The 24865-nt window shown below is 44.5% G+C and overlaps 1 protein-coding gene across 1 annotated transcript in view; it reads right to left on the bottom strand.

Moving 5' to 3' along the window:
• HADHB (hydroxyacyl-CoA dehydrogenase trifunctional multienzyme complex subunit beta) overlaps positions 1 to 24865 on the bottom strand; it is a 57725-nt gene that overhangs the window by 19320 nt on the left and 13540 nt on the right. The window contains 12 exon segments of the mRNA XM_068279925.1: positions 1625 to 1704; positions 3967 to 4088; positions 7248 to 7406; positions 7409 to 7427; positions 8312 to 8369; positions 8371 to 8446; positions 8449 to 8496; positions 11019 to 11106; positions 15423 to 15522; positions 18850 to 18894; positions 21824 to 21923; positions 22611 to 22652. Coding sequence (XP_068136026.1) covers positions 1625 to 1704; positions 3967 to 4088; positions 7248 to 7406; positions 7409 to 7427; positions 8312 to 8369; positions 8371 to 8446; positions 8449 to 8496; positions 11019 to 11106; positions 15423 to 15522; positions 18850 to 18894; positions 21824 to 21923; positions 22611 to 22652 — 937 coding nt within the window.

Below are 24865 nucleotides of genomic sequence, written 5' to 3'. Positions count from 1 at the left end.
CTGTAAGTGACAGCAACATAGGAGAAAAGTCATTTATGGCTCATTTTACTCTGGGAAAAACATACTTCTTATTTGTATATGTTTGCACTTATTTTAAATGTTACAGTTTTTTGCTGTCTTGCCCCTTTAAGGAGAAGCTTTCTGCCATTTGGTACATTAGGAGACCCCACAGCCCTTCACACAGTATAATGGTACTTGTGTATAGGAGCGAGGCACAGCACAAACAGCACTCACAAATGTACTGCACACTTACTGTTCAGGTCTATGACTGCCAGGAGAAACTGCTGTCATTGTATCTGGTTTCTGAACAAGACAGGTTCTATCAAACCTACTGGGGAGTTTCTGGCCAGCAACAAGCAGACAGCGAAGCATCCTGATTTAAAGGGCACCTATAGTGAGAGGGATATGGAGGCTGCTATATTTATCTCACTTTAAACAATTCCAGTTGCCTGGCAGCCCTGCTGATCTATCTGGCTGCAGTAATGTCTGAATCACACCAGAAACAAGCATGCGCCTAATCTCGTCAGATCTGACAATAATAATGTCAGAGACACCTGATCTGCTGCATGCTTGTTCAGGGCCTATGGCTAGAAGCAATAGAGGCAGAGGATCAGAAGGAAATACAGGTCAACCTCCGTATCCGTCTCACGTGTAACCCGTTAGCAGCCAATTTATTTAGAGGTTTGCAAGTCCAAATGTTTTTTAGCACAATTTCTTATTTGTTGCATTTTCCTGCTTCTAATTACTACTGCTGTAATTACTGGCCACTTGTCACTAGGGGGCAGTGTGAGACAACAACAGAGGACTTTCTGCTATTAAAGAGAGATCAAAGCATTTCAAGATAACTCTACTGAAGCTGCAAATGGGTTAAACACTCATTAAAGTGGACCCAAATTAAAAATACAAGATTTCAGAAATAAAATCTATTTTCTAAATTATAATAATAAATAGCAGCCTTTTTTCAGCTGCATGAGGAACCCCTCCCTTCCTTTCATATTGCCAGGACAGAATCTGGCAGACTGGTGGAGGAGATAAAAAACAAAACGCAGGCTGCTACTGATGATGTCACAGGGGAGGTGATGTCAGCTTGTGTGAGATTTCACATAGACGACGCCCCTGTGAGGGAGGATCGCTGATGACAAACACACCCACGATCTAAAGCCTCCTACTAAGCTCAGTAGTGGCTGCCACCTGTATAACTCTAGTTATGAAAAGAGAAGGGTGAAATGCATGCACTGAAATGCTCATAGGAGCGTTTATTTATCTTTGTGTCAGAGTGGTGCAACTAAATATTTTGAATTTAAAAAAATGTTGGTTAGGGTCCGCTGTAAAGGTCGGCAAGTTGTGAAACAGGGAATGACAGTAACAGCCCCATAGCTCCTACAAATGTCAGCGGCTCTAATCATTCACCCAGACAGGTTTTCTGCAGTGAAGCCAGCACCAATTCAGTAGGAGACCTTAGGCAAGTCTGCCTAACACTGCTACTGGCTATAGAGCGCGTCCTAGTGGCTGCAGCTCTGGCACTTTGAGTTCGCCAGGAAGAAAGGGCGATATGTCATTTTTTTTTGTCAGGCTTTGCAGTGTGGGGAGAGCACCTTTCTCTGCAGGCAGGAAGGTTGCTTACCGAAGGTAGGCCTTAGGCTTGTATCCCATTGCCAGGGCCTTCTCCTCTGACATGATCAGGATGGCTGAGGCTCCGTCCGTCTGTGCAGGGACAATAGAAACACGTGTTACATGACACATTATAGCATTTCTTACACCTCCCTGTATTATCTCCTCAAACTCCTGTACAGATCCATCTCCTCAACAGTCAACAACTTCTCACACTTCCAGAACTTCTCGTGCTGCTCCTCTCTTTTGATAACCTTCTCAATGTCAGTCGTCACTTACCATTCCTAAAAGTCATTTAACTGAACTTTTGTCTCATTTTCAAAAGCAGAATTAGACTTATTGCCCATACAGTTGTGCTGCTTGCTCTAGTCTCAAAGCAGTGTAATAATCCCAAGTCTCTGCAGCGTATAACAGCACGGAGGGGGAACCGCCATTGCAAATCGCGTGCGTGTGCTGGGAGCAGTGGGCAGATAAGGAGGAGGACAATGGATCATTAAGTGACCTTGGCAGACACCTGTACCTATGCTTGACTCTCAGCTGAACTGCCTTGGCCTAGAACAGTCTAGTTCGTACAAGGCATTACAATGAGGAGAGCCTTCTCCTCTGCTTACAGTCACACTGAATCCTGGAAAAAGAAACACACAGCTATGTTTACACATCCCTATAGAGTAACTGTAGTGAAAATAACGTAATTAAAATGATTTTTTGTACAATTTTCATTCATAAAATGTAATTATTTAGAGTTTCCCTCACCCCGATGTACATTCTAAAATTCCAAAGCCAGAGGAAATAATGCCCGGTCTTTAAGAATGCTGCAGGAGGTGGATTCCACATAGCTAAACAGCCTAGGCTAAGCATCACTAAGGGGACAGGGCTACATACCTCTATGTTGCAATATATAGATATAGGAAGTGTTTCTGATGCTGAAACCAGGACATTTCCCCGTCCTCCAGGTGACGCTGTATCCCCTAAAGTGAGATCGCCGTCCGCAGTCATGACAACAAACGGCAATCTCACCCGAGGGATCCATAGCCTCTGAGGACCGGTAGAAGAATGGCTGCCGGTGTCTGGATCCCGGGGGAGGTGAGCTGAAACGCCGCCACTCTGCTGCTGTCTCCCTATATATGACCCTAGTGTTCTCCCCAGGCTCTTTTAGCCGGGTGCTGCACCCGGCTGTCATCCACTCGCCTCCTTCTGATGCTGTAAGCAGAGTTGCGCACAGACGCACCGGCCCTGCATGCTCTCATCTCGCCCCACCCGACTACTTTTACATGCCACCTGGCTGGAAAACCTTTCCGGGGAGGACACCGGACCCTGTCACCGCACCATGGCGGAAGTCACATGCAGGCTGATTTCTGAGGTGCTTGCACCACATTGCTTCGCTAATAGTAGGTGTGCAACCGGCCACAGTCCCAGCGGATCTGCTTGGGTAAGATCCGCCCAGCAACAACATAGGTGGACTGAGTCTAAAGTGGGAAAGTCACATGGTCTGCTACGCGCTTATATAGCAGTTATATCATCAGAGAAGAATGTTGAGATAGAAGAAAAGAAAATACAGAGACAAAAACAATCAAGTATTTCAGTTTCTGATTTTTGTAAATAAGCACTTTTTACTAAGCCTGAACGATTTTAAGAAAAACATGAATTGAGCGATTTCTGTCTAAATTCATGATTTCGATTTGATTCCCGATTTCCTTCAAATCAAGCTTTGTTCCCCCTCTGTGCCTCTCTGTCCCGTCTCTCTGTGTCCCCTTTGTCTCTCTCTCTCTCTCTCTCTCTGTGTCCCCTTTGTCTCTCTTTGTGCCCTCTGTCTGTATCCCTCTGTGTCTCTCTGTGCCCCCTCTGTCCCCCAAGCTGCAGAAGTGCTGGACATACCTTCCAGCAAGAGTCCAGTGATGCCAGTCTATCCACTTCACCTCCTGCAGGCTCTAATGCAAGGCAAACTTCCTGTATGTCATGTGACATTCAGGAACCAGGAAGTGTGCTGCACAAGAGCAGGCAGGATGGACAGCATTGCACTTGTGTGGAAGGTATTGTCCAACACCGCTGATGCGGCGGGTTGCAAGCGTCGGGACTTAGAGGAAGTTTGATGCCGCTTCTTAAAAAAATAAAAAAAATAGCCAGATACTTATGGAGAGGCGAAGGCTCTGGGCCCTATAGAGGCTTCCCTGTCCCCTCGTTCAAGTGCTGACACCCCCATTACACCTATTGGACCAACTGGTCAAATACACCTCGAGGACCCATAGGCGAGTATCTTTTTACTACAGATTCCCTTTGTTGACAATAGTACAAGGCAATATTGTACAGTAAGTTATTAGAACTGTAGTGTGGAGTGACAGTCACAGGAGATCTCACCAGGAAGGAGGAGTTGGCGGCTGTCACGGTGCCATGTGGTTTGATGAAGGCTGGCTTTAGCTTTGCCATCTGTTCCATAGACGAGGGTCGGATGCCGTTATCCTTCTCCACTGTGTTTTTACCTTGAAGGAAACAAGGGAGAGGCTGATCAGCATCCCGTATGTCCTATGTGCATGGCTGCATAGAGAAGGTCCATGACACTAATACCACACTACACGCAAACTTCATGCAAAATGTGTGCAACTTGTACTCCAGCCAATCAATTTAAAGAGTAACTGTCGGGCATAAAATAAAAAAAAAATCAATTCTTTATTTTTATCAGGTAAACAAGTAATAAGGATGCTAACCAGGCAATCCAAAAGTTAAAATCACTATTACTTTTCTTGTTGATAAATTATCATTCCCCAGTTTACATGACTTATTTGGTACACAGAAAATTTGGTACACAAAAGAGAAGTTACAGGACATGCTGGTTTGTCTTTTTTTGCTTCTCTACTTCCCTTCAGACTTAACTAATGCAGCCTGATTGGCTGAAGCCTCTTTTCCTCCTGTTTTCCCCTCCCACACCTCTGTTCCTCTCTGATTGGCCAAAATTTCTCAGGCTGAAACAATGCATTTTCTATAGTGAAGGGCGGGCAAATCAAGCAGAGGAGACTAAAGCAGCCCATACACTCAGCCGATTTTCTGGCCGACCGATCGATCCCGATCGATCAATCGATTGCTAATCGGTTGGCCAATCGACCGATCGACGGCCGATTTCGATGGATTTCGATGGATTTCCATCGAACTTGCAGGGTGGAAAATTTAGGTCGATCTGATGAGATTGCTTATCAGTTTGCATTGGCCTTAATGGAAAAATGCCATCAGATCGAATTTCAATAGATTTCAAACTGAAATCTATTGGAATTCTATCCTGGTAAAAAATGTTCTAAAAACGCATCAGATAGATCATCAGATGCATTTCTTATCTATCTGCTGCCAATCTGACGAGTGTATGGGCACCTTAAGGGCGGATATTACATCACAAAATAGCCACAGTAAATATGTAAACTGTCTAGAATAGGATTCTCTACTTTTCCTTTATAAAATTAACAGGAATCATAACATGGACAGCGCACTACATCTGTTATTTAAGTAGAGCAAGTATTTATCTACTTATATATTTGGTTTTTTTTTCCAGAGATAGTATGGCTGACGCTGAAGCGGAAAAAAAATGATGATATAATGAATTGTATGTGTAGTACAGATAATTACTAGAACATTATTAGCAAAGAAAATATCATATTTTTACTTTCAGTTATATAGGTTGTATAGGAACATTGCATCAGTCTCTAATATTTGCAGTTTACAAACTACACTCAGCATTCTAAATAATGTTACAGAGCAGGCTTGTGAACTATTGACCTGTCCTCTGGAGAGAAAAAGAAAATACAGTGACTAACACTTGAGATAATAAGCTTCAGAAGACAGAGCTCTCTGCAGTGTGTGGAGCTCTTTTGCATAGATAACTGAAGTTTCTTAACTTTTCCTGTACTGGAAAAAATATTAGACTTATGTCTCTGCTCCTAATGTTTTATTTCTCAGCCGTACTACACATAAAAAAAATTTCCGCTTCAGTGTCTCCTTAACCTCCCTGCCGGTTCAATTCCTCCGGCAAGGAGGCAGCGCAGGAGTTTTTTTTTTTTTTTTTTTTAAATCATGTAGCGAGCCTAGGGCTCGCTACATGATAGCCGCTGAGCGGCGGCATCCCCCCACCCACTCCGATCGCCTTTGGCGATCAGAGTAAGCAGGAAATCCTGTTCAGAACGGGATTTCCTGCAGGGCTTCCCCGGTCGCCATGGCGACCGGGGCGGGATGACATCACCGACGTCGGGACGTCATAGGGAATCCCGATCCGCCCCTCAACGCTGCCTGGCACTGATTGGCCAGGCAGCGCAGGGGTCTGGGGAGGGGGTGCGACTCGGCGCGGCGGATCGGCGGTGACGATCGGAAGTTACAAGCAGCTAGCAAAGTACTAGCTGCTTGTAACAAAAAAAAAAAAAAATTATGCAAATCAGCCCAGCGGGGCCTGAGAAATTCTCCTGTGCAGGTTACCCCGAACTGAGTTCGGGATAACCGGCAAGGAGGTTAAACCACACCCCCAGCATAACACCACAAGCTATTACCTTTTTTATAAACCTTTTATTCCCCCATTTACCTTTAGACGTGTTTTAATTATTATTGCAGTGAGAGGAGAAAAACTACATAATGCAGAAACCTTACACCGTTAATTCAAAATTAAATATCATCACCATACATTATGGTAGCAATGCAATTTAAACTTTATAACAAATAGTATCAACAACCACATTGAGTGTATTATCTATAGTAGTAGTTTTTATATTAAAATAATTATAGGTAACGACCAGGGCTGTAAAGTCGGTACGAAAATCATCCGACTCCTCAGTTTATGAAACCGCCGAGCCAGACTCCAGGTACCCTAAATTGCTCCACAGCACTGGTGAAAACTGAGACACTAAGATTTTTTTTTATTATTACCCTTCAGGCCCCTTGCACACTACATGCAATTCCGATTTTGACGCGATTTTACATGAGATTCTGATTTGCAATTTTTAATTGGTACTGCGTGCCGCGTTTTTTTTCCTGTCAGTCCTGCTGATCTCTTTGGCTGCAGTAGTGGGTGAATCACACACCTGAAACAAGCATGCAGCTAATCCAGTCTGACTTCAGTCAGAGCACCTGATCTGCATGCTTGTTGAGGGGCTGTGAACTAAAGTATTAGAGACACAAGATCAGCAGGAGAGTCAGGCAACTGGTATTATTTTAAGGAAAAATCCACAACCTTCTCAGTTTAGGTTCCCTTTAAAGGATACCTAAAGTGAGAGGGATATAGAGGCTGCCTTATTATTTTTTATTTATATAGCGCCAACATATTCCGCAGCGCTTATCCATTTCCTTCTAAAACATTACCATAAGCACATTGCCTGGCAGTCCTGCTGATTATTCAGTTATACTGTAACATAGCAGCGAGTGAGGACACACCCACTGTGGATGCAGTTATACTGTAATATAGCAGCGAGTGAGGACACGCCCCCTTGGGATGCAGTTATACTGTAACATAGCAGCGAGTGAGGACACACCCACTGTGGATGCAGTTATACTGTAATATAGCAGCGAGTGAGGACACGCCCCCTGTGGATGCACTTATACTGTAACATAGCAGTGAGTGAGGACACGCCCCCTTGGTGGATGCAGGGAAGCGGTAATGCAGAGGGAGTCACCTGGCACTTTATATGGGATGATATCAGACAGGTAGCCGGCATCCTGGGCTTTCTTGGCCAGAGCGTGTGAACGCAGAGCGTAGTCATCCTGCTCCACACGGGACACGGCGAACGCAGCCGCCAGTCTGTCCGCAGAGTGTCCCATCGTCTCACTGGTGAGAACTCTGCTACTGCTGGAAGCTAAAATACAGAGGAGGGAACACAAGAATTATTAGAAATCAAATCAGAACTAAAGTCCAATACAGGAAACACTCTACCTACTTTCCCCAAGCTTAGGACAAATGGTACACTAGATAAGCATCATAACTGACAATTTCAGAATTATCATTAACCCCCACGTATTCCAACATCTTCAGGCCAATTGTTCTCTTTACAACTATTACCACTCCTGCTAGAACTATCAACAGCAAATAGTAGGCTGCCATTTTTCTTTTCTTTTAGACAATACTAGTTGCCTGGCAGCCCTGCTTATCAGCAGTAGTGTCTGAATCACACACCTGAACTATATCCCTCTCACTTCAGATGTCCTCTTAAAGGTTTCACTTTAAAAAGTAGAACTTTAGTGCATATTGTGTGTAATACCAGGGCTGTGGAGTCGGAGCAATTTTGGGCACCCGGAGTTGGAGTCGAAGTCGTTGATTTCATAAACTAAGGAGTCGGATGATTTTTGTACAAAATCCACAGCCCTGTGTAAGTATTAGACTAAGGAGTCAGAGCCATTTTGGGTACCCGGAGTCGGAGTTTCATAAACCGAGGAGTCGGAAGATATTTGTACCGACTCCACAGCCCTGTGTAATACTATTGATGAACAGGCCTATTGCAGTCATTGGCCATGGATGTCTGTCTGCCTGTGTGGTGGCCTTTCATGGAAGTTTGTAATAAAGCTCACAGGAGGCCTTCAGTATTGGATTTGCAGGTAAGTAGATGTCTATATAGGCTAGGTTTCCTGAAAGTAGGCAAATGTCCAACAGGGTAGAGAATTGGGCGTGTCAATGCTGGACTCCTAGCCCCTCCCACCTGATGAGGCTCCTTCCTTCTCTTCTAAGGTTTTATGACATGCTTACCTCTGGGGCAAGATAAGCAGGCCGGATACCGGACACCAAAGCCAGCTTCTGGCCAAGGTCTTGCTTTGTTGAGGCTCAGCATGGTCTTCCTCATCTTCCTGCTGTGACGAATGGGGACATCGGACATGAACTCCACCCTCCGGCCACCACCACATCGCACTGGCCTGCTGCAATCATGCCGACCCCTGAGGAGAAGACACAGGTATCATGAGGAAGCCACGGCTGTCAGTCATGTTATCACAAGATGCCGAAGTGAGGTCAGAGGCCCTGCCCAGGATAACAAAAGCTGAACCCACCCTGCGGTTACCTCCTAGCTTCTTATAAAGGAAATGACATCACTACTGCCAGTAGTAGACAGGAAATGACATCATCACGGCCAGTGGTAGACAGAAATGACATTAGAACGGCCAGCAATAAACGGCTCGGTCTTGGATTCCGGTAATTCTAGACAAGCCACGGAATATGTCCGTGCTGAGGGGGGGAGAGAGAGAGAGAGAGAGAGAGAGAGAGAGAGAGAGAGAGAGAGAGAGAGAGAGAGAGAGAGAGAGAGAGAGAGAGAGAGAGAGAGAGAGAGAGAGAGAGAGAGAGAGAGAGGAGAGAGAGAGAGAGAGAGAGGAGAGAGAGAGAGAGAGGAGAGAGAGCAGAGAGAGAGGAGAGGAGAGAGAGAGAGAGAGAGAGAGAGAGAGAGAGAGAGAGAGAGAGAGACAGAGTGTTGGGAAGATACAAAGTGCAGAGCGGACTCCCCCCGTCAATACCGTGCTGAGTGCAGTGGTGAAGTATTCCATGTCACTTCTTTTTTAATGAAAGATATATTGAGGCCATTTTGCTGCCACCCCTAAAAGAGTGAACACAGTTTAACACGCATCAACTGTGGTGTTCTTTAACCACCTTAGCGGTATGGACGAGTCTCAGCTCGTCCATTACCGCCAGAGGGTGCCGCTCAGGCCCTGCTGGGCCGATTTTGACCAAATAAAAAGCAGCACACGCAGCCGGCACTTTGCCAGCCGCGTGTGCTGCCTGATCGCCGCGAGCAGCGGCGAAAGAGGGTCCCCCCAGCCACCTGAGCCCTGCGCAGCCGGAACAAATAGTTCCGGCCAGCGCTAAGGGCTGGATTGGAGGCGGCAGACGTCAGGGACGTCGGCTGACGTCCATGACGTCACTCCGCTCGTCGCCATGGCGACGAAGTAAGCAAAACACGGAAGGCCGCTCATTGCGGCCTTCCGTGTTACTTTTGGCCGCCGGAGGCGATCAGAAGAACGCCTCCGGAGCGCCATCTAGTGGGCTTTCATGCAGCCAACTTTCAGTTGGCTGCATGAAATAGTTTTTTTTTAATTTAAAAAAAACCCTCCCGCAGCCGCCCTGGCGATCTTAATAGAACGCCAGGGTGGTTAAAGAGTAACTGTAACCCAGGATTCAACTTCATCTCAGTCAGTAGCTGATACCCCCTTCCCTATGGGAAATCTTTACCTTTTCTCAAACAGATCATCAGGGAGGTCTATATGGCTGATTTTGTGGTGAACCCCCCTCCCAACAAGTGTGAGGTCATGACCATGGTTCTGACAGTTTGCAGTTTGTGAGCTTTGTTGCATTGTGAGAAATAACGGCTTTTTTCAACTGCCAATCAAGCAATATCTCTCTCTAAGTATAGAACTCTCCAGTAACGAACATACAGATCACCTGGCAGAACTAAAGTTGTCACACCAACAGTGAGATCTGACAGGTTTGGGACATGTCCATTTCCTCGTGGAAGATTCTCAGCGGTTTTCTCTGTTTTCAAAAGCACTTACTGAACTGCAGTTGCTGAGTCACACTGTCAGAATAGTGTGGCAAGCAAGTTGGGAAGCTGGTTGAGATATAGATAGATAGATAGATAGATATATTTCCCTTCCAAGGGGTGCTTCTGTAAAGAATACAGGAGATACTGAGAATCCCCCATAAAAAGATTGACTAGTCCAAAACCTGTCAGATTTTTACTGCCTACTGTAAGTGGCAACAACATAGGAGAAAAGTAATTTATAGTACATTTTACCCTGGGAGAATTATACTTCTTATAAGTAGGTGTATGTGTGAATTTTTAAAAAAAGGAACCCGAGGTGGGTTTCTGCCATCAATATTAGGACACAGAGGCACATTCTGCATACTATCATCAGCCTCTGTGTCCTAATAGTGTTGCCCCAGTCTCTCACCCCCCCCCCTCCCCGTGCTCTGCTGTCCCCCAATATAAAAACCGCCAGCCTATCGACACGCAGATTGTTACTAGTCTGCTTTTTACCTTCAAGCTGCCACTCACCGCCACTCCCCGCCTCCTGTATAGCACGGCTCCCCGCCTGTGTCCCTTCCCTCCCCGCCTCTGTAAGCCGATTGGAGGAAGCTTACGGAGGCGGGGAGGGAAGGAACACAGGCGGGGTGCCACCCTATAGAGGAGGCGGGGAAGAGGCGGCGAGTGGCAGCCTAAATGTAAACAGCCGACTAGCAACAATCTGCGTGTCGATAGGCTGGCGGTTTTTATATTGGGGGACAGCAGAGCACAGGGGGGGAGACTGGGGGCACAGTATTAAGGACACAGAGGCTGGTGATAGTATGCAGAATGTGCCTCTTTGTCCTAATATTGATGGCAGAAACCCACCTCAGGTTCTCTTCAAGATCTTACAATGTTTCGCAAAAGTGGTCCCTTAAAGAGTGACTGTCTGTAAACCCCGTAACAAACCTGTGGTCATGGCCTGGTTGGAGGAGATGCACGCCATGGTGACAGTGTGAGCCGGCGTTCTATCTGAGAAACCAGCGCCGAGGGCAGCCTGAAGGAACAAAACATGTGGTCAGTAAAGCAACCCCAGATTAAAGGGCAATGGAAGTGAGAGATATATGGAGGCTGACATGTTTATTTTCTCTTAAACAATACCAGTTGCCTGGCAGCCCTTCTGATCTACATGGCTGCAGTAGTGTCTGAATCACACCAGAAACAAGCATGCAGCTAATCTTGTCAGATTTGACAATGACAGAAACATCTGATCTGCTGCATGCTTGTTCAGGGGCTATGGCTAAAGGTATAAGAGGCAGAGGATCAGCAGGACAGCCAGGAAACTGGTATTGCTTAAAGGGATACTGTAGGGGGGGTCGGGGGAAAATGAGCTGAACTTACCCGGGGCTTCTAATGGTCCCCCGCAGACATCCTGTGCCCGCGCAGCTGCTCACCGATGCTCCGGCCCCGCCTCCTGTTCACTTCTGGAATTTCTGACTTTAAAGTCAGAAAACCACTGCGCCTGCGTTGCCGTGTCCTCGATCCCGCTGATGTCATCAAGAGCGCACAGCGCAGACCCAGTATGGTCTGTGTCTGAGCAGTACACTCCTGGTGACATCAGCGGGAGCGAGGACACGGCAACGCAGGCGCAGTGGTTTTCTGACTTTAAAGTCAGAAATTCCAGAAGTGAACCGGAGGCGGGGCCGGAGCATTGGGGAGTGGCTGCGCCAACACAGGATGTCTGCGGAGGACCATTAGAAGCCCCGGGTAAGTTCAGCTCATTTTCCCCCGCCCCCCCCCCTACAGTATCCCTTTAACTACTTCAGCACCACAGGGTTTTTTGCTTAAAAACCAGAGCAATTTTCACATTTCAGCGCTCCTCCCATTCATTCACCAATAACTTTATTGCTACTCATCAGATGTAAATGATCTATATCTTGTTTTTTTTGCCACAAATTATGCTTTGTGGGGGTTATATTTGCTTTTAGTAATTATGTTATCTGTGCATATTAAAGGGAAAAATGAGAAAAAAAAAGTAAAAATACACTATTTCTCCATTTCCATCCACATCCACTATAGTTTTCAAATAAACAATGTTACCATAGGTAAAACCCACACATTGTATTTGCTAATTTGTCCTGGTTATCTCAACATTTAAATAATGTTCCTAGTACAATGTATGGCGATAATATATTAGTTTCTGGTTTGTGTTTTTTGTTTTCTCATTGTACTCTATCAGTAATTAAAAGCCCTTATCTTCATGATTAACAGTAATACACTCTCATGGCATACATATTTTAAAAGCTAAGTCCCTAGGATAACTATGTATTCTCTTTTCAATGCTGTCACTTTTGTTTTTTTTTTTACAAGTATTTATTTAGGGGTACAGACTAGAGTACATGAAAACAACAGTTTTATTGCTTTTCATTCAGTTTTCTGGTAAAAACAATCACATGACTTAGCCCTCAGTTGTCAAACAACACAAAATCTATTCTCTCACTTGTCACGGTTAAAATGATACCCTATATACATAATCAGATAGCTTATTGGGCATACAGCACACTGTTTACCACAAGTACGCCTATCTACTCCCCTGAGCTTCAAGTGAAGTTTTGTGGGGAGTAGATAAGCCTAGCAAGGGATTCAAAGTGGTTAAAAGGAAATAAATATAGAAGCCTCCATATCCCTCCCACTTCAGTTGCACTTTAACCAGTTCACCCCCAACGGACCAGAGCAATTCTCACCGGTCAGTGCTCCTCCCTTTTATTCCCGAATAACTTTATTACAACTCATCACAAGAAAATTATCTATACCTCGTTTTTTTCGCCACCAATTAGGCTTTCTGTGGGTAGTACATTTTGCTAAGAATTTTTTTTATTCTAAATGCGTTTTAATGGGAAAAATACAAAAATAATGGAAAAAAAAAACAACTCATTATTTCTCAGTTTTCAGCCATTATAGTTTTCAAATTAAACATTCTCCTGTGGATAAAACCAACACATTTTATTTGCCCAGTTGTCCCAATTATTAAACCGTTTAAATGATGTCCCTATCACAATGTATGGCAACAATATATTATTTTGAAATACAGTATAGGTGTTATTTTTCTTTTTTTTTCTCGTTCTGGCCATAATTACAAGCCCCTATGTAAGTAAAAGTCATTTTCCCTCATAAAATATGGATTTTAAAAAGCTAAGTCCCTAAGGCAACTCTTTTTTTTGGGGGGGGGGGGGGGGGAGGGGGGGGGGGGAGTTGGAAGTGAAATTTATTAATATTTAATAAAATTGTGTATGTACGTAGTATGTATGTGTAATATACTTTTTGACCACAAGATGGCGCTAGTGAACACCCTCCCATTATAAGTGATCACTTTTTTTTTTTTTCTTACATTTTGTTAAACTGTGACAGATTCCTGTTTTTGTGAATGGACGTGGCCGCTGTTCATGGTCACGTCCATTCACTCCAGGCATTGTGATTAGATAGAGGACCGAGCTTACCCAATCACTTAACACGGGATACCGACAAACGCCAGCGGCGCAGGAACGCGCGACGTATTAAAACGTCATGTTGCTGTTGACAGGCTAAAGCATGACGTTCTAATACGTGCGATTGTCATGAAATGGTTAAAGGGAACCATTAAAGGGAACCTAAACTGAGATATGGATTTTTCCTTTTAAAATATTACCAGTTGCTTGACTCTCCTGCTGATCCTGGTGTCTCTAATACTTTTAGCCACAGCCCCTCAATAAGCATGCAGATCAGGTGCTCTGACTGAAGTCAGACTGGATTAGCTGCATACTTATTTCAGGTCTGTGATTTCGCCACTACTACAGCCAAAGAGATCAGCAGGGCTGCCAGGCAACTGGTATTGTTTAAAAGGAAACTTCCATGTCCCTCTCAGTTTAGGTTCCCTTTAAAGTCCAAGTCTAGATTTATTTATCCTATAGTCATCACCTCCAGCGGTCAATTCAGAGCAGATGAGGGGTTTGGGGGTTAGACCGGTTCACCACGGAGGGAGCTCACTGTCTACAGGAGGAAGCCCCAGGTAAGTATAAACCTTTTGTCTTTCATCTCTAAGTTGTGAGATTTATTTTGGCACGTGAAGGACGATAACCTTCAAGGATTCCCCAATTTATTTTAACATCTGGAGTTCTTTGGTCTGGAATAAAATAATCTGCCACATCACACATTGAGTGGGAATTACACAAATGGTTTAAACTAACACCAATTAGCTCTGAGCGGCATTCACTAAAACTTTTACCGTATATTCCAGCGTATAAGACGACTTTTTAACCCCTTAAATGTAAAAAGTGTGAAAAGTCGGCGGTCGTCTTATACACTGAATGTGTCAGGCCGCTGGGTGTCACTGCTTGAATCCAGAATTACATTCACCCTTTAGAATGTAAGCCTTTGGCAGGGCCTCCCCCCTCCCTTAGTGTATCCTTCTTAATTTTACTACACCAGCAATGAAACCCTTCTCATGGACTAACTCGGACTTGATTTGCTGGGTCTCTGTAAACCGCATTTTATACCCTGATTGCATGTATAACCTTGTGCTATGTTGTATAACTGTTTGCTACCTCTCTGTCTGTCACCCCTTGTTGCAATGTATGTATCCTTATTTAATGTCCAGCGCTGCGTAATATGTTGGTACGTTTTAAATCTTCCATAATAAAACCCCTGTGTCCCTGCGTCACGCTGTCTCTGTGTAGCTGCTTCCGTGCATGTGCGTAGCACGAACCCAGCCTCACAGAGACAGGAGGACGGGGCTAGGGAGCCAGGTGTGTGGCGGCAGGTGCGCGCGCATGAGCAGTAACAGGCGGCGGCGAAGAAATACAGACCTAAACGGGCTTGGGTCTGCTAGTACAATTCATAATAATACATTAAATGACATACCAAATTCTGCAGCATCAAGGGAAGGTTCTAATTGAACAATCCGGTAGCCACACACCATTAGCATCTTGCGAGCAGCCGCTTGCGTGCCACGCGGGGAACAGAGCAGCTTCCTGGTTCGGGGATCACCTGATTGATGACACGCATGCTCCGCTGGTGACGTATGCTTATGCGTATCACGCTGGAGATTGCCGGAGAAAGTCCCTGAACTGTAGAGCGCACCAGTCATGTGACCCAGCACCAGGAAGCAGAGCAGCTGCTCGCATAACGCTACCGGATTTTTCAATTGGAACCTGCATGCAGCATTCGGTCTGTCATTTTCTTTCCCCAACGGCTGCAGCACCTAGTATGTGATTGAAAGTACCGTGTGACAGCTTTGCCAGGTTTGAAGGGAAGTCTTCAAAACTTTTAGATTAGATTTTTAGAATGTACACCAATGAGCTGTACTCCTTTTATGACATAAGTGCAGAGTCTGCTCACCTCACGGGCGACATTGCTGGTCTTCACTTCCTGGATGACTGTACCGTACACAATGTAATCAACCGCTTCCTGGGGGAGGTTCGTCCGATTCAGTAGGCCCCTGGTGGTGTACAGAGAAACAGCGTGAGACTACAGATAGGTGCATAAATACAAAGGAAATGCTGGTAGCCTGTAGTGGGAAGCTTGCCTATCGTAAGGGGGTTTTAAGCTTAAAGGACCACTAAAATTGTAACATTAAAATACATGTAAACACAATTAAGAAGTATGTTTCTTCCAGGGTAAAATGAGCCATAAATTACTTTTCTCCTATCTTGCTGTCACTTTCAGTAGGTAGTAGAAATCTGACAGAAATGACAGGTTTTGGACTAGTCCATCTCCTCATGAGAGATTCTCAGGGTTCTTCTTTATTTTCAAATGCACTTAATGAATAGCAGTTGCTCCGTGCAGCGAGCAGGGAGGCTGTCCAACATCTTTATATATAGATCCTGTTCAGGGAGTGCATTTCTAAAGAATAACGGCCATGCTGAGAATCCCCCATGAAGAGATGGACTAGACCAAAACCTGACAGTTCCATCAGATTTCTACAAGCTACTGTAAGTGACAGCAACATAAGAGAAAAGTCATTTATGGCTCATTTTACTCTGGGAGAAACATGATTATTATTTTTATGTTTTTACATGCATTTTAAATTATACAATTTTTTGCAATAGTGGTCCTTCAATACAACAGGACATAGAGAATTTGTAAACTGACTCCCGCCGCAGCACAATGTGTAACTGGGAGGGAGGAGGTGCCCCAGGTGACAATGGATCTAAATAGCGTAAATAATAAAAGATGACCTCTAAAATAAAATGCAATAATCAGACACTTGAGCAATAACTCGTTTCGTGGAACGCAGTCCACTTCTTCAGAAGCCAGCGTCACCTAGGCTGAACCAGTAAAAAGTACTGCTTCTTTGGTGAACAATACAGAAAAATAAACTTTATTATTCACCAAAGAAGCAGCACTATTCACTGGTTGCGTTTAGGTGATGGCAATGTTTTACCATACACTGTTTGTTATTTGATCTGAAGAAGCAAACTGCACCCTGTGAAACGTGTTATCGTTCAAGTGTCTTATTAAATTTTATTTTTAAATTGACATTGCTTCTTCTTTTACGTAAGCCGGTCATCTTTTATTATTATTTATTTTGTTCCCCGAACTTGAACAATTGTTTTTCTCCCTGGAGTGCGACCTGCACCATTGTGCGATCAGAGAACCCAAGTGAGGACAGGACTTCCTCACCTGAAATCAGGGATGCTCAAATCCAAATTTGGATGAATCCAGATAGTTGCTATCCGGATTTCTCCCAGTAAACCTGTGCGGGGTGGGGTGAAGCTTACCTGTCTGACGTCTTCTTCATCCATCCCTTGGCGCCTCCCACTATGCGTTCCACGCAGCAGTCATGTGAGTACAAACACTTCCTTCTTTCGGGTTAAAGGAGGAAGGGTTTGTAGTCACGTGATGCGCTTGGACCGCATCGTGGGAGGCGCCGAGGGACGGACGAAGAAGACGTCAGACAGGTAAGCTTGACCCCCCCCTGCACAGGTTTACTGGGTGAAATCCAGATAGCAACTATTATAATGTGGTTGCTTGTTTTGCAAACTACCTTTGTGAGTACCATTGATTACTGTTTGCGATTTCAGGCTGGGGACACACTTGTCTTTCAGTTTTCTGCGAGTGTTTTTCTGCGTACATTTTCTGCACACCAAGTGTGTTTCTATGCAGGAAAACGCATGCATTTTTTCACAGCAGTTAATGTAATTGATACAGAAAACTGACAAAATGTGCAGAATCATGATGTCAGTGTTTTTTTTCTGCGCCGCGAAAAATGCATTACGTGTGAACTAGCCCATTGCTTAACAATGAGCGCACGAAAACAGTCAAGTATGTTCCCTGCCTCAAGGCATCGTCCTGACATACTGCACCATAAGGGGCTTCTGGTATCTGCCTTGTTTTCACAAGGCCGTCCTTGGACTTCTCTGGTCCCCTGACAACACAATGTGACACAGCTACCTTTCAGTACAATAGATCATTTGCAGTATGTGCAGACAACTTATTAACCCCTTAGCAGCCATTTTTTTAAAGGGGCTTGCAAGTGCTCCAGACCAATTTATTTTAGCACATTTTTTCATTTCTTAGTTGTTACATTTCCTTGCTTCTAATTAGTACTGCTGTATGTTAGAATGTAAGTATACTTGAATTCTAGCCTCAGGTACTGAAGTCTAGTAAAAGACTTGAGATACAGGTCCTCTTTAAGCAGAGTTTTTCGGAGAAGAAGATGTTCCCCTTGTGTAAGGCCACATACAGCCAGTTACCAGGAACGGGTACCTCTAGAAGGCCACATAATGGGTCAACATAGCATTCTTTGTATGTAGGGTATAAAGCAATGGAATATGAGATATTAATGATGAGGTGGGTCATATGCTCATGCCAGCCAATGGTAGGCTTAGGGGTATGGCTCGGGTGAGGTCAGAATTTAACTCTTTGATGTTCATATAAAATTAGGGAGACCGGAGGGAAAACGGTACTATACTTTCCAGCTATCCGGCTCCCTCTATGCTTCCTAGTTAGAATACTAGCTTCCTGTCTGTATGCTGTAAATATAGGTGATGTACATAGGAAAGACTATTTATACTCTGAAGAAATCAACCTGTAACACAAGATGCTTAATAAACCTCTTTGACAGGTGAAGAAGGCTGTCTCCACTCTATCTCCTGTATGCTGTCACTGTGAGTTGCAGCTCTGATGAGTTGCTGGTGCCGGAGCAAAAGGTGTGTGGTGCTGTTGCCAATAGCAACCAACATATAGAGCCTTACACTGTAATGTGTATTTATGGCCACTTGTCACTAGGGGGCAGTGTGAGAGAATAACAGAGGACTTCTGCTTTCAGTTTCTATATTTTCTGCTAGTAGAGAGGGATCAAAGCATTCCAAGAACTTACAGCACAACGAATTCTGCCAACTGAGGTCAAAAGCAACGCACTTATCTCAAACGCGATAACTCTACTGAAGCTGCTAATGGGGTAACAGCCATTGTAAATGCGAACTCCGACCTTGACTACTCAAAGTCTGAGCTCTGTCCCATCCATCCTGGTCATGCACAAAGCAGTAAGCACTTCAGATGCCAAAAAGAAGTGCTGTGAAGTATGGCATTAACTACCAATGTATAACGCTTTGTGCACAGAGCATTTGCAATAGATATATTGAAAGTCCCCGGATGGATTCATCGTGTAGCTCCTTGCTGTGCTAGCCAATGTCTGATGATGCGTTTGCAATGCATATTAAGGTCTTAGAGGGAATGGTTTATTTTTTTTCCCTGAGCTTGGAGAAGCATAAGAAACCCAACCATGTACGCTACTATTTACTGGAGGAGTGAAACCACTTACTGCAGCGCTGTTCTGGCCAAGTCGTGAGGCATCAGATCTACGTATCTGCAATAGAAGAGAGCACAGTCACTGTCGGGGTTCACAAGGCAAATCTTCCATCAGTGGCTCAGCTGTAATCATCATCCCCCAGTAACATGCAAGTCATTGCCTGGCCAATAAGCTTGCTCTAAAGTTAGCAATGGAACAAAACTACTTGAGTTAAAACACGTGCTTTAAGAAGTCCTTTCTAGCCACCTACATTCTCCTTTTTCAAGAGACAGACATACTGGGGCGCCCTCCTAACAGCTCAAAGCCTACAGCAGAGGATCAGGTCATTAGAGGGTGGGGATCGGCAGGTGTAAATGGGCATCCGGTGGTGAGTTGGGTGGCCGGTTTCAGAAGAAACTGAGCGGCTACTACATAGGAATTAATGGTTGTAGCCGATCACAGTAATTTGCGCACCGGGATTATGTGGCTTGTTCTAACCACTTTGCAAGGGTGGCGGTGTGGGGGGGGGGGGGGATAAATTAAGCAATAGGTCAGATGCTTTGTCCAAAACACTTAGAGGGGGGAGGTTAGGTATTAGGTAAAGGGTTTCGACACTAGGTGGGAGTTTCTTTTTAGGCACTAAAAACTGTGCTGACAAAGTGTCAACATTTTGTACAAAATTATATATATATATATATATATATATATATATATATATATATATATATATATATATATATATATATATATATATATATATATATATATATATATATATATATATATATATATATATATATATATATATATATGATCTTCTCAAAAAATTAGCATATTGTGATAAAGTTAATTATTTTCTGTAATGTACTGATAAACATTAGACTTTCATATATTTTAGATTCATTACACACAACTGAAGTAGTGCAAGCCTTTTGTTGTTTTAATATTGACGATTTGGGCATACAGCTCATGAAAACCCAAATTCCCTATCTCAAAAAATTAGCATATCTTGAAAAGGTTCTCTAAACTAACTATTAACCTAATCATCTGAATTAACTAATTAACTCTAAACACCTGCAAAAGATTCCTGAGGCTTTTAAAAACTCCCAGCCTGGTTCATTACTCAAAACCGCAATCATGGGTAAGACTGCCGACCTGACTGCTGTCCAGCAAGCCATCATTGACACCCTCAAGCAAGAGGATAAGACACAGAAAGACATTTCTGAACGAATAGGCTGTTCCCAGAGTGCTGCATCAAGGCACCTCAGTGGGAAGTCTGTGGGAAGGAAAAAGTGTGGCAGAAAACGCTGCACAGCGAGAAGAGGTGACCGGACTCTGAGGAAGATTGGGGAGAAGGACAGATTCCAGACCTTGGGGACCTGTGGAAGCAGTGGACTGAGTCTGGAGTAGAAACATCCAGAGCCAGCGTGTACAGGTGTGTGCAGGAAATGGGATACAGGTGCCACATTCCCCAGGTCAAGCCACTTTTGAACCAGAAACAGCAGCAGAAGCGCCTGACCTGTACTTGACACAGGACTTCAGGCATTTTGGCATTTCCCTCTCCCTAGTCTTCCTCCACACTCTGTCACCTTGATTACCGAATGACGTGCAAATGTTGCTTTCATCCGAAAAAAGTACTTTGGACCACTGAGCAAAAGTCCAGTGCTGCTTCTCTGTAGCCCAGGTCAGGCGCTTCTGCCGCTGTTTCTGGTTCAAAAGTGGCTTGATCTGGGGAATGTGGCACCTGTAGCCCATTTCCTGCACACACCTGTACACGGTGGCTCTAGATGTTTCTACTCCAGACTCAGTCCACTGCTTCCGCAGGTCCCCCAAGGTCTGGAATCGGTCCATCTCCACAATCTTCCTCAGGGTCCGGTCACCTCTTCTCGTTGTGCAGCGTTTTCTGCAACACTTTTTCCTTCCCACAGACTTCCCACTGAGGTGCCTTGATACAGCACTCTGGGAACAGCCTATTCGTTCAGAAATTTCTTTCAGTGTCTTACCCTCTTGCTTGAGGGTGTCAATGATGGCCTTCTGGACAGCAGTCAGGTCGGCAGTCTTACCCATGGTTGCGGTTTTGAGTAATGAACACGGCTGGGAGTTTTAAAAGCCTCAGGAATCTTTTGCAGGCGTTTAGAGTTAATTAGTTGAATTAGATGATTAGGTAATAGCTCAATTAGAGAACCTTTTCGTGATATGCTAATTTTTTGAGATAGGAATTTTGGGTTTTCATGAGCTGTATGCCAAAATCATCAATATTAAAACAATAAAAGGCTTTGAACTACTTCAGTTGTGTGTAATAAATCTAAAATATATGAAAGTCTAATGTTTGTCAGTACATTACAGAAAATAATGAACTTTATCACAATATGCTAATTTTTTGAGAAGAGAGATATATATAGATATATATATAAATATATATATATATATATATATATATATATATATATATATATATATATATATATAAATATAAATATATATATAAATATATATATATAAATATATATATATATATATATATATATATATATATATATATATATACACATACATACATACATACATATACATACATACACACACACACATATATACATACATATATACATACATATATATGCATACGCTATAGCCGTATAAAATGATATCACGGTGGCGCACCCTACATGGGTCCCAATGCTGACTGGGAGAGAGCAGCCACATCATTGCAAAACCCCTGCAGTGCTTTCTGGGAGGAAGCCATGGTACAAGCACCACTCCCCCTCTTCCTGTTGTTCTGCTGGAGGGGTTGGGACTATGAGGAGAGGATGGAACTATGGAGAGGGGTGACACTGTCGGGATGGAACTGCATGGGGGGATACTGGAGGGCGGGGGGATTCAGAGAGGAGGAAGGTCCAGTCAGCCAGGCTTTGTGCCATGCTGAAGGAGTATAGGGCTCATGGTTCTCAATGTATGAACTGCACATGTGACACAACATACAACGTCTAGGAAGATAGGAACTTACGTGGTTCCGGAGAGCAGGAAAGGGGTGCGGACGCCATCAACCACCACAATGTTCTTCACCCCCGGCTTGGCCAATGTCTTTTTGCTCTTTGTCTGAACAGCTACAGTGGTGAAACAGAGGAGAGATAAAACTATTGATATATATGCAGGACTCCCCATCTAAGATCCATCCACCTGTAGCCCAGACCAACACTAAAGTGACTGGATAGTGCACTGGATAAGGCCACCGCCTGACATAGGAGTCCCTTGGAATCAGATCGCTCCTCTCGGCTAGTCGGTTCATAGATTGCGAACCCACTTATGGGCATCTATGCGTAAAGGGACAGCGAGACTGAGTTTCTGAGCAATTAACCCAATCACAGATCTGCCCTTGCGGTCCTTGACAAAGAAGTCCTAGGGCAAGACTCCCTAACACTGCAGGGTGGCCTCTTGAGCGCGTCCCAGTGGCTGCAGCTCTGTCTTGAGCGCTTTGAGTCCAACAGGAGAAAAGCGCTATACAAATGTTAGGAGAATTATTATGAAGTACATTATTATAAAAGTGCAAGCTGCAGTCATGTTCAAGTGTGGTGTACTACCGTGCTGGCCCAGAGTGCACAGCCAAACTGCCCTTGCCTCGACTGGAGACATTTCAGAGGACCTTAGCAGCGGATTTAGGAGGCCAAGGAGGACGGCGAGAGAGCCAAAGGTCTGAAGGGGGCTGGAGGAAGCCCCAGGTATGTATCAATCCCCCCCATCTCAGGTACACTTTAAGGAAGACCAGTCATTGGAAAAGCCAGTGCTGACATTACCTGGAGATTGGAGACTGGTGGAGCAGCTGATGGGTCTGACCACTGCCAGGGAGAAAAAGACAGGAACATTAGTAAATTCTTATATTTACATTAACTGTCAACAAATATTTTTCTGTAATGTAGATTGCTGTCAGAACCATCTTGTGATTTTTAGTGATTTCTGCATCCTCACCCGGGTCACATTCCCTCTCCATTTTACAACCTTTTAGGAAGTGAAACACAATAAGGGTAAGAGGCGCCCGATACCTTCTGGCTCTTATCTTCTGGCCCTGCTGCTGGCCTGATGAAGCGGGCTAGGACCCGTGAAACGCGTTGCTCGTGCTTTCATAAATTATTTTTGTCACATGAGACGGTCGTCTGAGATAAGCCACCTCATTTGCTCTTAGGATTTTTGTTGTTTTTACTTCACTTTACCCACACCAGGGGGCCTCTTACTCCCATTGTGCTGAGCGTCACCCTCTCACACGAGATGCGAGAGGAGATTCGTCTGGCCCGACATGATTTAAACCGTTGTACCATAATAATTGGGAAAACTGGGAGCCCAAAAATCATATCCTCAATGGTGCGCCACAACACCAATAATATAACCATGTGTGAACAAGGAAATATAGCAGGAAATATTTTTGAAGAGACAAAAAAAGTTTCAAGACGCTCTTATATTTTAATGTATCAAAAAGTTATTTTGTAAAAACAGAGTTCACAAATCTTCAAATGGATTCATCTTTGTAAACAACATCCCATTTTAAGATACAGAAAACCTATAATGAAGTATGCAATTGTTTAGAAAGGCGACAACGTCCACTTGTTTTGGAAAAACCTTCTTCAGGCCTCACAAACCATTAAAATAATGTGTAATCTACAGGATAAAAATATAGGATGGATACCACCTGGGCAAAATCAAGCCAGGAAACACCACTTGGACCAGGAAAGAGTGGCCGCTATTTCAAGCGGTTGGTTGCTCCTCTGCAACCCATCTTTGTGAGTAGCCCTTTGTGACATTTTTATTTACCATGTTTCACCCAACATACTACGCTACCTGGGCTTCGGTTTTTGTCTATTAGGAAGTGGCTATATCCCTTCAACGCCAGTGTTCTCCCCAGGCTCTTTTAGCCGGGTGCTCCACCCGGCTAGTTTTGGTGACCACCCGGCTGTCATCAGCTCAACTCCACCTCTGCTGTAAGCAGAAATGTGCAGAGAAGCACCAGCCCTTCATTCCCTCATCTCGCCCCACCCGGCTACTTTTTCATGCCACCCGGCTACTTTTTCATGCCACCCGGCTGGAAAAAAATTCTGGGGAGAACACTGAACGCACACATTCAAAAAGCGTTGCAGGCATCATTGGGCGCAGCGTGAAGTCAAAAGACAGCTCGCCTCCCTATAACTATACTCCTTCCTATTTCCCAATATAGTCCCCTACTGACTAACTGATTTTGTGTTTGTCAGCATATTTCACACTCAGTCTATTTTTTGTGGCTGAATTAAGCCGGTTTTCCATAGTTTGGGCTCCGGGTACCAATACACATTGCCTGGCTGCCCTGCTGATCCTCTGCATCTCATACTTTTAGCTATACACACTGAACAAGCATGCAGATCAGGTGTTTTCTTTTTTCTGACTGGATTAGCTGCATGGATGCTATATTATATTTTAGCCACAAGATGGCACTGCCCCGAGCCACAATAAAGGACAAAGCTCCATGTAAGGCCCGGTTCACATTAGCGGTGGCTATCCGGAATCGCCGTGCCGGAGCCGCACCGCATGCGGAACGGACGAAACGGACGCACGGCATAGCAATGTAAGTCTATGCCACCGTTCACATGCGTCCGTTTCGTCCGGACCGGAGCCGGACCGGACTCCGGCGTCCGTTCCAACATGCGCTATTTTTTGGTCCGGCTCCTCCGGCAGCCGTATCCGGGGCGGAGCCGGACTGCACCATCCGGCCAATACAAATCAATGAGAACCGGATAGCGCACAACACACTGGCTAAAAATCCGGATGTTCTACCCCACTTCCTATGCGGATTGTTGCGGCGATATTGGATCGGGGACACATGGGCAAGCATTTTGGAGTGGAGCAGCACGAGCTGGAGATGTTGGCAGCATGTTGGAGGTGGAGGTGAGTGCTAAACAGCGGAGGGCCTGATTCCACAGGTCCACCTTCTGCTGACCTCCCAGACCCCAACATTTTTTTTGTTTTTTACGTAACTTTTGCCAAACGGATCCGGATCGCATCCTGATGAACACCTGATGCAACCTGA

The sequence above is a fragment of the Hyperolius riggenbachi genome, chromosome 4, assembly GCF_040937935.1.
Source record: "Hyperolius riggenbachi isolate aHypRig1 chromosome 4, aHypRig1.pri, whole genome shotgun sequence".
NCBI lineage: Eukaryota > Metazoa > Chordata > Amphibia > Anura > Hyperoliidae > Hyperolius > Hyperolius riggenbachi.
This window is presented reverse-complemented; position numbering and strand designations above follow the sequence as displayed.